Source organism: Typopeltis vanoorti, chromosome 9 (assembly GCF_054136105.1).
Source record: "Typopeltis vanoorti isolate ZY-2024b chromosome 9, IOZ_Tvanoo_1.0, whole genome shotgun sequence".
NCBI lineage: Eukaryota > Metazoa > Arthropoda > Arachnida > Uropygi > Thelyphonidae > Typopeltis > Typopeltis vanoorti.
The window spans coordinates 82,101,181-82,118,793 of record NC_143557.1 but is presented as its reverse complement, the minus strand read 5'-3'; the positions used below and the strand labels follow the sequence as shown (position 1 = coordinate 82,118,793).

The 17,613-nt window shown below is 33.6% G+C and overlaps 1 protein-coding gene across 4 annotated transcripts in view; it reads left to right on the top strand.

The window, feature by feature from the left end:
- The window catches only part of mxt (Eukaryotic translation initiation factor mextil), a 446,323-nt gene that overhangs the window by 114,253 nt on the left and 314,457 nt on the right, over positions 1 to 17,613 (top strand). For all 4 annotated transcript variants that reach the window (XM_090397619.1, XM_090397617.1, XM_090397616.1 and 1 more), the window contains one exon: positions 15,411 to 15,471. In XM_090397619.1, coding sequence (XP_090253745.1) covers positions 15,411 to 15,471 — 61 coding nt within the window. The remainder of the gene's footprint in view (positions 1 to 15,410; positions 15,472 to 17,613) is intronic.

Genomic DNA, 17,613 nt, shown 5'->3' with positions numbered 1-17,613 from the left:
AATTTTACTTGAATACTACTATCTCCCAGGTTGATTTCATATAATATTTACAAGTTTTCTTGGGGGTCACAATTAATTTGGAATGTTATAATCATGAAATAGTAGCAACAAGAAATATTCAAGCTGCTTCTCAGATCACATTTTGAGAAATTTCTCGCAGTCTTTGTCAGACAAGACCAAGCTATTGATCTTAGAGTATAGCTTAGCTTACTTTTTTCTTCTGGTAACTGTTTTTTCCCTCCTGCAGAACAAATCAGTTTATGTTTGACTGATATAACAACATGAATGTTATAAGACAGTTACTTAATCCTGCCAGAATTATGTTTTGAAAACTGGTTAACAGGGGTATTAATGACATGACATCTTGCAACAGGCCCAATACTTGGAGGGGGGGGGGAGTTATTGTATGGTTTAATATAATTTTGTAGAAGTTTATGTTTTTAAACACTAAAAATTGTACAGTTTAAGCAAACTGAATTATTTCAATGAATTTTAATGAAGATAAGTACCAAAAATGGTCAAAATTTATTTCAGCCAGAACATCTTTGGTATGTAATAAATGCTTAATAGATGCTTACTGCAGTAGTCAAACACACCTGAAATTTGACTGAGTGCTTCATATCCATTGTAAATCTATTCTGATATTGACCGTCTTTTTCTTTACTTTTTGTCTCTATACCTTCATATGTTGCCATTATTATTCTGGGAATTTCCATTTCAGGAAGAAATCATTTTACAGGAAATTAGAAACTTGGAGAATTTTAATTAATTGCATTTTTTTAAAAAATTGAATGTATGTATATAATTAATGAATAATTTCATTTACACAGTGATGTCAAATCAGGAATATATCATTATTATATTTGTATTTCTTACATAATCAAATTGGTACAATAAAATTTTTTTGTGAGATAAATAACATCATAGCATTTTTGACAAATAATTTTCCAATGCATTGAAGTGTTTTCAAATTATATAAACACACCAAGTAAAAAAAACAAGAAATAGAACTTTAGGAACGTGCATTTCGTTAGAATGCTTAAAAGAAATACTCGTTTTGGAGATTATTCTTTAAAAAATGTTACAAAAAATGATATTTTATACTCATCATAATATGCACTTTACACACACACACAGACTCAATTTGAATCAAATCCAACACGCTCTGGTTTCAGATTTTATTTAACGTGGACATGGATGCTTGTGATTGTCAGCAGCATAAGAATGCTTGGGCATTGCCAAGGGTGTCAGTGGCAGGATATTTTACCAGTAAACTATCACATTATAAGAGGATACTGAAGGACCTTAAATGAACTTCCTTTGGTATCGCAGAAAAATAACCACAAAAAGAATTTTTTTTAAAAAAAAAATCCACTTTTAGTAGCTGTGAAAGCATTTGTTATGAAACAGAAAGATATTGCAATTTTGTACAAATGTACAGAATTGCAATATCTTTTACAAAAATGTACATTCGGTAAAAAAAAAAAAAAAAAGAAAGTCCAGTATCTTTTCTTCTTAAAGATTGTAGTAGCATTATTGCATCCTCTGTTTTTTTTTTTTTTCCTTCATCATTTGTGTGCTCAGATACACTCTGAAAAGCATCTATCAACTTGTATAAATTATATCATCATCAAATTCTTGACATGTACCGTCAGGGGTACCTGTCAAGAATTTGTGTACAGGATATGATAGTACTACATGAAAAACTTGCATCATCACCAACTTCCTATCTACAATTTTCCTCCAAATCAATCTGTTACCAGTCAAGACTAACATAATCAGATCTTATATTTCTGTCTTCTAAGGCACTTTTTACCATATCAATCCACCTATATCTTGGTCTTCCTCTGGGTCTTTTTCCTGCTAATCTGGCAGAGAACACTTATTTTGTTAATCTTTCTTCTCCCATTCTGTTGAAGTGACCATACCACCTGAGATTAGTTTTGCTAACACATTCCTGAATGCTAACAGTGTTGAGTTCTTTCCTAATATCTTTGTTTTTAATGATGTTGCCATTGATGCCATCTGTTCACATCCCTGATCTTTCTCAGGACTCTCATATCTGCAGTCTCTAGTCTTTGTCAAGTGTTTTTTTTACTAACCCAGTTCTCAAATCGATAAGTTAAAATTGGCTTGAACACTGTCTTGTATATAGCTAATTTAGTTTTTAATATAATTATATTAATTAATATAATGACTTTTATTAAATTATTTTATTTATTAATTATATTAATTATTATATATAAATTATATTGTCCGCACGGTTAGCCAAGTGACTATGTGCTTCTCAACCATATGCCTGGGAAAGGCAGGGCCTGGATTCGATTCCAGTCGCTGATGTGAGGAGCTTAGGATCTTTCTCAGACATAGCCAAGTTTGCTGGTCTTGGGGGCATGGGCGGCAGGGTTTTTCTCCCCAGTTTATCTGAGATTTTTCGTCCCACAAGCAGGCAAAGTGGCCTTGGGAACTCGACGCTTCTACAGACATAGGATAAACTGGGAGGCATAGGGCTAACCACCTTATCCTTGTGTACGGTTGCGGTTAAATGAATAGAAAAACCCTAGAACCGTAAGGTAAAAGAGGGAGAAAAAGGAAGAAGAAGAAATTATATCTATATATTTAAATAGCTTTTCCAGTTTTCATTTATTTTACATTTCCCATATGAACTTTACATGGGACATCATACTCCTTATGATGTCCTCATTAAGCGATGTGCTTGATGAGGCGTAATTAATAATCATTACAATGTTGAGTTGTTGTCATATATTGCATTAAATCTTTTGCATTTTTATGTAAATCGCTATACAAATGTTACACTTTACTGTTATATTGAATCAAATCTTATGTGTGTTAAATGCAAATCATGCATATAAATATATAGACATTATGATTTTAATTCTTTTAGCAGTATTACTTATGCCTGAAAATGACTTTTAAAAATACAGAGAAAAGTAAAGTTTTTCATAACTGAATTCATACAGGAAAGTTCTTTTACCGAAATGAAGAAAGAGAATATTCATAGCTTGGTGCATACGTTTTTAGTTAAATGGCACATGTCATCTAAGTGAAATGCATACATTAGATGGCATGCCAGTTGTATCTTCCATAGGAACATTGCAGATCATTACATCAGGCATTTAGGCATTAGCTGTGTCTGCATATGGTATTTGCCAAATTACAAAGGATTTTAAACTTGCTTTTTAAACACCTAGGTTTTGCATCCCTTGGCACACATTTAAGCATTTAGTTTCAAGAGAACTTCTTGAGCAATCTAAAGCATCAGGACTAATGTGCTAAGTATATATTTTACTTCTCCACCTCAAATGTTAAAGATCATTTTATTACTGGGACCAGCATGTGGTGGTATAATAGAAAAGTAGTTGTTCTCTACATTCCCAAGATTTCATTGGGTCTGCCATAGTGCAGTCCTGTTTATCAAGTTACTATCTTAATTATTATTATTATTACGGGCTACTCTGTGGAGTTCTTAGACTCATCAAGGGAGGCCCTAAACATTATGTCAAACACTATCCAACATTTGCGCTGTATCTATCATATTTTGCTTTGAACTCATTCACAGTCATGGCAGCCACAACAGACTCTGACAAGCTGTTCCATTCATTCACCACTTTCCTGGTTTTAACACCCTTGCTAACTACACTCTTACTCAATTTCCAAGGATGGCTCCTAGTTTTCCCACCACCTGTTCTGAAAAATTTCCTCTGAATTAATCTTGTAAAAACTCTTCAGTAATTTGTATGTCTCAATCATATCACCCCTTTTCTACCTGCCAGCCAATTTCTGTAACCCACAGATCTTCAACCTATTCTCATAAGGTTTATTTCATAGACCTGCTACCATCTTGGTCACTCATTTATGGATCCTCTCCACTTCTTCCTCATTGCCAAGAAATCTTTGTGCCCAGATCTGCGCACAGTAGTCAAGAAGGGATCTTATCAAGGCTTGATAAAGAGGAATAATAACCTGCTTTTTTCTGCTCATCAAAGTATTCTTCAGTAACCAAGTAATCTGATGAGCTGTTTTAGCCACTTTTGTAATGTGCCCTCTAAGCTTCAACTCCCTTTCCACTAACACTCCCAAATTTCTGGCTTCATCAATTTCCTGGAGTATAGTTCCATCAATGGTGTACAGTAGGTAATCTTTTCACCCCAAAATGCATAACTGTACACTTTGTCACATTAAACTGACATCCAATCCATTCTCCTTTGCTCTCAGACTGCCAGTCTATCCAAATCATCCTGCAAAATTTTATCATCTGTATTAACTATTGCTTTACCCATTTTCTTTGCATCATTAGCAAACAACTGAACATTTCTCTCAGATCCTTTCTTATATATCACTTTCTGTTCTCTGCATTTGGATGGCCAATTCCCTCTCTGGTCTTTCACTCTACATCATGGTGGTTGATATTATCTATTCATATTTCCTTATTAGTGCAACATCTTACTAGTGTTAGATCCTGTTCATAGCTTTATTTATGATAGTGCACTCTATTCCTCTTCTTCATTTGATAAGCATCACACTGCCTGCAATGCCCAAGTAATATAAGCTTCAAGATTTTTTATAACCAGTTTTATATGGAAGGGGGGAGGGTACAACTTTTTTTCTAAGATCATCAGTAACACACCTTTCTTTTATATTTGTCTTTTCAAAAGATGTTATAGCTATCATTTTTCTATTCCTGTGCATACATCATATGTTAAACATGTCTAACTGACATTGAACTGCAGACCAATTTATCACATTCACAAACTCCTTACATTGGTGTATAATTAGACTTTTCCCAGTATTTCTCCCTCTTTTCATAATTCCACACCCAATCATTTAGTAGGACCATTGAGACTGTACTTGCATTTCCCTCATCATTAATCTCATTTAAATCCCGGTAGCTTACAGTGACAATCCCACTGTGTAATTTTTGTTTCCCTTCATGGCCATACACACACTTCTCTCAGCATTAGCAGTCTCCAGCTTCATTTCGTAGCTCTCACACAAATGCAGACTATCTCCAGCAAACAGCTCTTCTCGCTTCAAATTTATTTCTTATATTCACACACTCAAGGCCTCTCTCTCTACACATTTTTGCTATTCTGTTATTCATAATCACCTCTCTTCTCAAGTTCACTGTCATGCCTTAGCAATATACTCGCCCTTCTCACACACTTTCATTCTCTGTTCCTAGGATTGTGAAAATCCTGTGCCTACCTCACTCACACTTCCTTGCAAATAATTTGTTCCTACCAGCACATTTAATTCGGTTGCACTTCCTCACCTCTCTACAACCTGTCATTTTTCCTATTGGCACCACTCTAAAATACACCATTGCTTACTCCATTTTCACTTCTTTTTACCATGCCCCCTTCCATGCAAGGATGCAACATTACAACCCTTTCCAATCTTCCATTTTACACCTACCTCCTTGCACTTTCAGCAGACGATCTGGTCTCTGTGCCTTATCTTCCTGTATGCCTGCTTTAATTTATTCCTCAACCTCACCAATTCTTTTCAAATATTCTCACTTGTTTCATATCTTATCATCAGTTTCCTGATGTGTACCTCCAAGCAATGGTTACTATGACAGCACTACATGATTAAGTTCACATTATTATTAATCTCCTATCCACAGTTTTCCTCCAAATTAGTCAATTACTTGCGAGCATTCCAATATTGTCATGTTTAACATTTGATTTTTCTATGGCAGTTCTGACTGAATCAATCCACCTAGACCTTGTTCTTCCTCTTGGTCTCTTTTCTGCCATGCCAAGATGGCATCAAACATCAGTTTTGCTAACCTTTCCTCATTCATTTTATTTAAGTGGCCATACCACTTTAGATTAGCTCTGCACACATTCTTGTAAGCAGAAGTAATCTACAGTGGTATGGCCAAACTAGCAGTATACAAAACAGTGTTCAAACCAGTTTTAAGTTAAGGACCAGATAGTTGGGTTAGAAATAAAGCATTTGATCAAAGACTAGAGACCACAGACATGAAAGTTCTGAGAAAAATTAGAGAAGTGAACCAATGGCAGAATCATATTAAAAATTAAAATATTAGAAAGGAACTTGACATTCTTAGCATGATTCTGCCATTGGTTCACTTCTCTAATTTTTCTCAGAACCCTCATGTCTGTGGTCTCTAGTCGTTGATCACATGCTTTATTTCTAACCCAACTATCAGATCCTTAACTTAAAACTGGTTTGAACACAGTCTTGTATACCGCTAGGTGTTTTGGCTAATTTCTCTATTCCATATAAATTTATCCAGCTGGCTACCCACCATTCCAGCTTTGCTTATTCTGTTGTCTATTTCCAGATTTAATCTGCCATTTTCACTACAAACTGTGCCTAAATAGCTGAAATATTGTACTTGTTCTATAGGATCTCCATTCAGATGCAGCTGAAGTTTTCTGTGCTCCTACTTATTTTCAGAGTTTTGGTCTTTTTATTGCTGATTTTCATGCCAAATTTGTTACCATTATTCAATTTTGTTAGAGAATTGACTACACTAGATGTGCTTAGGAGTACATTATCTGCATAAAGTAAAGAGCTAAGTTTGACATCTCCAATTCAAACATCAGGCCTAATGCCACTTTCTTTCATAATATTATTATTTATTATTATTACGTGACACCTTCAGGGAGTCCAGAGCCTTGTCAAGAGTGGGCACCTATTCTACAACTCTGTCTCCACCACTCAATCCACCAACTACAGCGAACCGCAACTACACCAACTCCATCTACCACCCACTAGTATTTTCACAGACAATCACAACATCCATGCCCACGCCGGGATTTGAACCTGCAGCCTTTTGGCTGGAGAGTGGATACACTAACTACTCGGCCAACCAGGCCAGAAGCATCATCTATATGATCTATATAGATGATGAATAAGAATGGAGATAACGTGCATCCTTGTCTTTCCTTGATTTTACATCAAACCATCTTCCTGTATTTCCTTCAATTATAGCTACTGATTGAAATTAAATTTAGACTATGTATTGCTCTGTATAGTGTTCCATTCATCCCATATAATTGTAGTGTTTTGTAAAGCTTAAGAAACTTAAGAACAGATCCTTGTCGTATTCCCATGATTTCTCAACTATTTGTCTTAAAGTGAAAATCTGATCCTGACAACTTCTATTTGGCTTGAACCCAGCTTGGTCTTCTCAAGTTTCTCTTCCACAGTCTTTCTCATCATCTCTTTCTAAGTATATTTACACAAATCTTACCTGGAACACTTAGTAAAGAAATTCCTCTGTAATTCTCACATTCAGCTTTATTCCCCTTTTTTTTTTATAGATCGGTACTATTGAAAGCTCTACTCTAATTATTGAGAATTTGACCTTGTGTCCAGGCCCTCTGACTTATGCAGTGTTGCCACTGTAAAACTTTTATACCTCCATACTTAGCATTTCTGGTCAAATATCATATACTCCCACTGCCTTTCCACATTTTAAGTTTTTGATGGCTTTTTCTACCTCAAGTATTGATATGTACTCATCTTTGCATTCCTCTTGAAAATTTTCTAGTAGGGTTCTGTCACTGCTTGGTTCATCTAACAGTCTTTTAAAGTAATTACCCCAGACATCTAGGATATCTTTATTTTCTGTTTTGGTACTCTTTCTTCTATTTCTAAGCTTCTTCAATAGCCTCCAGAACATTTTCCCACCTTCCTGTTATTTACCTTCTATATTCTTGCCAAAATCTTCTCAATGACTTTTATTTAGTTGCTTTCACACACACACACACCTTAGCTTGCTTGCATTTTTCTCTGCGTTCATTTAGCCATCTGCCGACTTATTTGCTAGGAACTTTTGGTATGGTTTCTTCTTTTCTATGACTGCTTCTCTAACTTGTTGTCCACCGTGTTCTTATTTTTCTATCCTTGCAGACAACTTCACCACATACTTCCCTAGTTGAATCTGTGTCCTACTGAGTTTGCCACTGAGATTCCAAGGTTTGATTCTTGTTTTCAAACTGTTTCAAATTTTCTTCAATAATGATTGCATAGTTAAATCTGCAATTGACCTGTAAAAGCTGCTGAAATTTAATTATTTTTAAAACTTTCTTACATATTGTTCTTAATGTGATATCCATTTTTAACCTGCTTAGTACTAAGTAATATAGTCCCTTCCAATTTCAAATCCTCTGTACACTTTTATATCCTGAACCAGTATTTTGATATCACTATCAACAATGACATAGCAAATGAGGCTTTTTTTATTTCTTGTGTTTTCTCTCCATGTGTACTTGTGCACATCTTTATGTTGGAACATGGTGTTATTAATGACTAGTCTGTGTCCTGATCACTTGTCCAGTAAATACTTAAAGTTAGAACTTGATATTTTTCTTGCAGGATTGAATGTTGTGAACCTTTACATATTAATAAAAAAAATACATTGAATGTATGCATCACAATGCCACTGAGATACATGCTATGAAACAGGAAGCCAGTTTAATTTTTAGGTAGGTCATACATATAAAGCTCCACATCTCAACAATATGGAATACAAGTTATAAGCCATAATTCAAACATTCTGCCATTGCTATAGCAGACTGCTCGATAACAAAATGCATCTCACCTTCCCCTTTTGTTTGATAGTGAAAAACACTTCCAACCCATCACTAATAAGAAATGTGCTTTCCTTGTTCTGCCTTTCTCCTTACTCATTCACTTACTCCGTGAACTTTTCAGCTAAAAGTGAGTTAGTACACCCCTATATAAAACAATTTTGGGATTTTACCTCCCACAATCTTGGATTTTTTTCCACCCACAATCTCAAGATATTTTATCCTGCTTAACATGCATCTCTGCCCTGATAATACACAATTTACAGACATAACCTAGTAGACATACCATCCCAACACATGCCAAGAGAAACTTGCAATGTGTTGGGATAATATGTCTACCATCAGCATGAGGTGGTAGTAGTAGTCTATATTGGTTCTAGAACCTGTCCAAACAAAATATAATTCCATTTACAAATGCTGAAGTAATTTCTTCTTTTATTTACAGTTTCTCTCCTTTTGTAGATGCATCCTGCAAAATGTGTAGGCACTGTATTTGTTTATTTTGTTTTGTCTGTCCATTGGTATGTGATTAAAAAACTACTCACTAATTTTTTTTTAAAAAATCTGTTACTAATTTGTACTTTTAAATTTTCATTTAAATTAAACCATTATTAGATAATCAAATGATTGACAAAATGAAAAATAACTTGAAATAATACAATGTAACAACTCCACTCTAGTTGGACGGAAGTTAATAAACTCGGTACTCATAATCCCTGCTAAATTTTATTTCATAAGTCAGCCTGGTCAGCCAAGTGGTTAGCATACCTGCTCCCCAACTAACAGGCTACAGGTTCAAATCCTATCATGGGCATGGATGTTTGCTGCTTATTGGGAGCCTGAAGTGGCTTGTTAGGTCTAGTAATCATGCTTTAGAGATCGATATGTTATGGACATCCATGTATATGTCCATAACATATACATGGATGTATATGTTATGGACCAGATAGATATGCTATAGCAAAAAGAGTTGAAGAATTCTACTCAGTATTATATCAGGATGATGAATTAAATGAAGAAGACAACTACATCACAGCTGAAGTACCACAGATTCTACCAGAAGAAGTTATGTGACGCATCCAAAGCTTCCAAAATGGGAAAGCTGCAGGTGAGGATGGAGTTATAGCTGAACTTCTAAAAACAGGTGGAGAAATAATCTACAAACTCTTAGCAAAACTATTTTCTTTATGCCTGAAGAAAAATGATGTACCAACAACATGGAAGAAGGCTACCCTAATTCTGATACATAAAAAAGGTGAGATAAAGACTTGACAAACTACCGACCTATCAGTCTATTAACAGTGGTCTACAAAGTGTTTACAAAAGTCTTAGCTCATAGGCTTTGTGCTACTCTTGACCTAGCACAACCGAAAAGAACAGGCAGGCTTTTGAAGGGGGCTTTAGTACAATGGACCATATTCAAGTTTTACAGCAGATTATTCATTTACCACTATTCTTGGATTTATTGACTATGAGAAAGCCTTTGATTCACTTAAAACTTGTGTAAAAAGCATTACAAAACCAACAAGTTGAGGAGCCATACATCAGAACCATCATATCATACACCAATGGCACAGCAGCAATTCGTTTCAATGGAAACATCTCTACTGTGGGAATACAGAGAGGTATAAGACAGGGTGACACAATATTTCCAAAATTATTCGCAGCATGCCTAGAAGAAATATTCAGACTTCTTGATTGGGAAGGGAAACATCTGAAGATAAATGGAAGATATCAAAGCCATTTATGCTTTGCAGATGACATAATTATCTTTACTTCAACTGTACATGAATTACAGACTCATCCATGAGCTCCAAATTGCTAGCAAAACAGCAGGCCTGAAGATAAACCTAAAGAAGACCGAAGTTATGTTCAATAGTTATGTCCAACCAGAAATAATAAAAATCAATAATGAGGAAATTAAGCAAGTAGATCATTGCATATACTTAGGACAACAGATATCAATGGAACAAAATACCATGGACGACATTAAAAAGTGTGCGATGCTTGGGTGGAAAGCATTTGGAAAATTACATTCAATATTCAAAAGCCAACTACCATTATTCCTGAAGACAAGTTTTTAACTAGTATTCTTCCTATACTGACATATAGCTGTGAAACATGGACACTGAATGCAAAGGAAATTCAAAAATTAAGAACAACACAATTTAGTATGGAAAGAAGTATGCTTGGTATCACAAGATTGGTTCACAAAAGGAAATCATGGATAAGAAATCAAACCAAAGTCTCTCACATGATTGGAAGAGTGAAACATCTGAAGTGGCAATGAGCTGGGCATATTGCTCAAAGACGAGATCAGCAATGAACAAAAGAAGTACTGGATTGGATTCCACAAGAGGGAAAAACTGCCATGATACCGACCTAAATTACTGTGGATTGATGATATCATCAGATTTGCAGGAGTGACATGGAAAAGGAGAGCCATGGACAGAGAGTTTAGGAGTAAACTTGGAAAGGCCTTCATCCAGCAATGGATCGACAGTGGCTGATGATGATGATGTTATGGACTAAATGATTAATATGGGCATTATTTATAATGCCCAGCCATTATGAATAATGACAAACAAAATTGGGAACTGTAATAAATTTCACGTTGTTTATCATAATTTATCACATTGACAGGTCAATATGAATACTACTATCATCTGGTTGTGTAAAGTGATAATAATGATACTTTTTTGGCAGTATTGGTAGGGGTTGGGGGAGGAGAGGTTCTTCGGATTTCTTTTTTTCGGGTGACATGAAGGGAACGTTGCCCAGGTCACTCAAATTTTTACAAAATCAGCATATTTGACAATGATATAAAAAGTGAGAGTCAAAAATCAAGTGACTCTGCCCATAACATATAAATCATACATGGGAATTGTAATATTCATATGGCAATTTGATTATAAGTTATGTTCACACTGAAGAAATATTTCAGATATTGCACGATGCCTATATCACTGTTGGCCATGGTGGCAGAAACCGCATGTAAAAACAATTAAGTATGAAATAGAAAAATATTACAAGGGAGATTATCATAATTTAGGTTAGGTTAAGAGGTTTTTTGAAAATCAAATTGCCCAAAGGGAATGTAGCTTTATTCATAATGTCTGGTCAATTTAATAAATTAATCAATATTTATCAGGTTACCATGGCCGTTTTAGTGATTATTTATAATGGCTGGGAAAAAGAAATCTTTAACCCACCCACAGTACAAAAAATATATCATAGTTTCTCAAAATAACCTTACACGGGTGGCAGAAACTTTAAAAAAAAAAAATCAAATTATCTTAATTAAAATAATTGTTTACTAACAAAATTATTCAAAACAATACAAAATTGTTATAAATGTAAATTTATGAATTATCTACAGTAATATTTAACTCAAAAAAGGGATCCAGGTTCATTTAATTTCCATACTTGTTTTTCTTTGTTTTTGTGAATGTACATAAACAAAATGTGGCTTTGTGTTGTTCTTTCAAGTGATCAGCACTATTTGTTAAGGATTATCTTAAAAATTAATAATTAAAAAGAATAAAATTAAATTATGTAAAAATTAAAAAGAATTCCTTAAGCATTGTACTTAGAAATAATTTTTGAAAAACTCATTGAACTATTATTATAATCCTCAGGGCAAGCAGATACATAGTGATATTTGTTTATTATTAATTTATAAAAAATAGATCATGAATTTCTTGATATGTAACCTCAAGGGGTGTCTAGGCAACTCTTGTTTCATAAATAGTATTTTAATTTGCTTAATTCTTCTTAGAAAAAAGAAGATTATGGCTGCAAGCAAATTACAAAAATAAATGAAAACCAGGAAAAAAATAGCATCTTTTTAATTATTTCAGTTGATGATAAACATGAAGATATATTTAAAATTCTATTGAAAGAATCCTGTAAAAAAAATGATTGATATGTCCTAGCTTAAACTTAGGACACATCACTTACTTTTTGTTGGCATATTTACATTTCTTAATTTCAAAATTCTTACTGCTTTTTTGAAAACTGCAACCACAATCAGTTATGCACTTATACCTTAGGGGAAGAAAGGTCAAGATCACCACAGTCACATCCTTGACAAAAAATGTTCTGTGATACATATGGCCAATTCACTATATTTGGTTTGTAGTTTATATGTATTCTTGTTTAAATTAGATGACAGTCCTGTTTTTGGGACTGCCATCTGATTCAGGTTATAGTTCTTATTCATAATGAATGATGTAATATGCTATGGCAAGATGTGTTTTGGTTGCTTTTAGTGGATATGGAAACCATTCTATACTAGTCAGTTTATTTATTAGCATAGGTTAGTTTTTTATAAACTAAATAATAAATATCCATTAGGTCAACTTAGAGTCAAAGAACTTGTTATTTTCTCTTTCAATATTCTTGGATGTTTTGAACACATAAAAGCATTTATTTAAGTAAGGGGAATGTTGTAGTGCTGTGATGTATTCCAAAAATAGTCTTTCTGATTTAACTTTATTTTTTTCTATTTGGCTGCATCATATTGTCAAAAATCTGGGAGACCATCACTTTGAAATTTTCAGCAAGTGCCTGTCATTGCACTCATGGAGAGTGCCAATTAGGACTAGGAGCCCGTCTTTTACAATCAATCTGCATGTCTTCTTACTGTGTGCGTGCGTGCGTGCACAGTCTCAATATATTTCTCTTTGTCCAGGAAGATGCCTTGGTGACCAAGGAGAGATATTGACTTATTAATCTAATTAGCTAAAATACATTTAGTTAATTATTAGCTTTAAACATCTGTTTTTATGTTCTTATAAATGATGATATCAATGTCTGAGTATCCATATTTTATAATTTTGTAAACTTGTTAATGCTTCATGTCTAATGTGGTGCAGTACTTAAGAAGCAACTTACTTCATTATACTACATCTTAAAATCATTCATTGTCTCTACACTCTCTGGCCTTTTACCTTCCACTAGAGTGAGAAGAAACTTAAAATGCTGTTCATTCCTTCATGCCTTACTACCCAAACTTCTTTATTAGTAAGGTTTTTTTGAATGTATACTAGATGTTTCTTTTATAATGCACTTCCTAAATTTCAGCTCCTTGTCTGTCCACTATCATCCTCAAGTTCTTTATATCTTCAACACATCTCAACTTATCATTACCTCCCAAATGTCAAACTTGACACTTTCAACACAACTCCACTTTTCTCACTACAGATAGTCTCTTTAAATTTGAAGGGCTACAATAGTAACTCCTAATAATTCTCATCAATTTTGTGTTATATTCCAACATCTGCATATCTCCAATTAAACTTAATTCTAGACTGTGGAAACTTATATGATTTAAAAAGTTATTAATTGATAAATAGCAGCGCTTTTCTTTGGACAGCATAGGTTTGCTAATTGGAGAATCATGTTTTAGCAGTCTACATACTTATTATAACAAAATGACATGTGTAGTACATTCATTTGTTACCTCATGTACATCACAGTATCTATACAAAGTGCATATAAACTGGTATATTTAGATTTTGCAAAGGCCATTGATAGATTTACAAGTTAGTCATTAAACTAGAATGGATGAAGTTAGATCACAGAATAGTGTATTGGTTTGGAATCTGTCTGTCTGATAGATATCACAAGTTGTCTATTGGGAAAGCATTATCTCAGAGGAGGAAATTTAATTTATTAAGGTTGTGTTACAAGGGTCTGTTTTGGGGCCATTGTTGTTTAACAATGCCAATGATACCAGAAAAAAGTTTGAATAGAAAAGTATTCTTTGTAGATGATGCAAAGTTGGAAGGAATTCTGAGGAGCAGGTTTATAAGAGAATAGAACACTGGATTGGAGATTGTCTGATGGGTGCTAGTTAGTCTATTCAAGTCCTCTTGTGCCTTTACAAAAGGACTTGAGTAGACAGTGTGAGTGAACAAGGGAGTGGATATTTTCACTGTTGCTAAGCATGAAGTATTAAAATTCAGGAACTAAAGTTGGGATGCAGAATATACATTTGATGGGGGATAGCTCACAAAAAGTAGAGGAAATAAGGGAGCTTAGTGATGAAGGATAAGAACCTGAAATTTAGGGAATACATTGCTAAATTTTGAGGGAACCACAATGAATTATGATAGTAATGCAGAGGACATTGTAAGGTGGTTAGTTATGGTTTTTCTTGTATTATGGCCTTAAGCTACATATGGATTACTGGGCACAGGTTTGGTTACTTGCTTTTCAAAAAAGATGAGAATATATTGGAAAGGGTCTACAGATGATTGTCTAGGATGGTTTATGGAATGTTAATATGAAGAAAGTTTTGGGAAATGTAATTTACAGGGTCTAGTGATAGGAGGAAGAGGGGATACAATTGAAACATCATTTGGTAATGAGTTTTAACCAGATTAATTTGGAAGAGGGTTTTATGGAATGGAGAGAGATAGAGAAAGTATAAGAGGCTATATAAAGAGGTTGAGCAGGAGAGTTGAAGAGTAGGGTTTTGTGCATAGAGGGGTGAATCATTACTGGAACGCGGCATGTGCATGGATGATGAATGAATTGAAGGCTTTGTTTGTACTATGTTTTTGACACTGTGGATGTCTGTGTCTGATGATTGTCATAATTTTTATTATTGCATTTATCTTGTTGCAAGATTCTTGCATGCATGTATTTAGTTTTTTATTATTATGTTATTTATTTTTAAATTTTTTTAATCTGTTAAAATATAGTATTCTGTTATAAATGTTTCATTCAGAGCAATTCATTTGAAATGTTTCTGTTTTTAAGTTTAAAAAAAAGGTTAAAGAGATATAGTTCATTATAGTTTTATTATTTTAGTGAATCCTGGTGCTAGGGATAGACTGGTGCAAATTACTGGACCCAGTGAAGACTGTATTAGGTAGCTATGTAATTTTTGAGATATATTTTACTTGTATTTTGATTTTATATTATTAGTGTTTTAGAAATGCTTATTGGATGCTTGTTGGTTTTAGACTTGCCAAATAGGGAATAGAATATTCCATCCATAATGCTTTACCATTATCACTGACTTTCCACTTCATCTTCAGGTTTGGAATTTTTAGTAAGATAATTATGATACAAATAGCAATAAATTTACCTATCGTTTAATCATGTAAGTGAGAAAATTCTATGCATTAATTAATATTAAACTAATTTCTTCACATGGAGATTCATGTACATTGGAATGCATTAGAGTTATATATCAGACAACAGGACATCTGTTTGTTTTTTGTGCAGTATGAAGAAATGGTCAAAAATCTTTAAGTACCTAAGAATTTATTAATTGAATATTGTGAATGTTTGGTAGCAGGGAGACAAATGGGCAAAATTGTCAACTTAGTATTGATCACTATTCTCCATATTTTTCCTTTCTGACTTTGCCTGCTTGGAAGGAACTTTTAGGAATTTCAAAGAGCTAAGTAGATGAAACTGTTTAGTAGCTTTTATTTAGTACAGTCTTGTATTTTAAGAAATGGATATAATGTGATTCATACTTAACAAAACTTTTTGAGGAACTAACTTTTCTCTGTTTTAAAGCAGACAAAAAACATTACAGTTATACATATCTTTTTGTTAGAACATTTTAGCACATATTTCCTGACATTAATTAAACAGCAACATGTTTTTAAGACTTCGAAAAATAAAAGGTGGGAAGTTACAAAATTTTCAGGCATCATTAACATTAGACAACATAATGTGCTATGGAGTTTATGGGAAGAAATCTGTGATAGTGTCTTCCTCCTTCAAAAAAAAAAAAAAAAATTATATCTCAGAGATACTTTGTTGTAATCTAATGTTCATTCATATTTTGATCTTAGTTCATACTTTCTGATTATTCACTGGAAAATAATATTTTACAGAAAGATTTGCAAGTTCTTTATGAGCTGGATTTCAGGAATGATAAACTTTGAAAATGTTATTTGACTTAATTTATAGCAAAACTTGTATATAAATAAATTCTCCGAGGCCAATACATGACACAAAGGAAATAATAGGTGCCAACTTTTTTTTTTTTTTTTTTTTTTCAGATTCTAGAAAGTGTGTGCCTTGTGTGCATTTTTTGTGGCTAGATAAAAGTGTTCCAAATCCTAACTTACATTTGTTTAAACATGGTTTTGTGTAGACTACAGTCAGAGTTTTTTTGAGAAAAATCATACCTGCTTGTGCCAAAGATCATCTTACTCTGGAATTGATTTGTGGGGGATTGAGACTAGAAAGAGTTCCTTATGATTTTCTTTTCTTGCTGTAGACCTAGTGTCATGAAAATTACAATTTATGATATTTATAAATATATCTTATATAAATATTTGTACTATAAGTAATATAAGTATTAAATGAGATGAGAGCCTCCATAGCTCAGTCAATAACAACAATGATTTTGGTTGGAAAGACCAGAATTTAAATCCTATCTAGGATATGAAGAACCATTATAAGAGCTTTTCAACTGAAGTTAGTTAGTCTTGTGTGGATGGATAGAATTTTACCTCCCAGAAACTTGGTCTTTCATTCCAGAAAGCTTTAATTACATTTCTATGAAGCTGTTAGTTGTCATGGCATGCCATTGAGCCTAATAAGGGAGAGGATAAGATTAATATAAGATTAAAAAAAAAATAATGTTTGAATTAGTTGACATAGCATTTAAAACTAAACATATCTCTAATGAGAATCAATTCGCCAAGAATGATATTGACAGAGCGCAGCTTGGCATGGACAGCATAGCTAATAAGCTATGCTTGCCATCCTGTCTTCCCACTGAAGACACAGAAGAAATAAAGCAAAGAAATTCTTGTGGAGATATTAACAGCGAAATAGGAAACCAATATCAGAAGCATAGAATTGTTTAAAACAACTGGAAAAAATTGCAGAACTAATAATAATGGAAAGTGCTTGCTGGCTTTCTGCTCTGGACATGAATTCCTCATTATTATCATCATCATCAAACAACCAAGAGTCAAAAAAAAAAAAAACATAGTGAGAGGTTTCACTATCCCACAGATCATCAAACTATGTCTAAACTCTC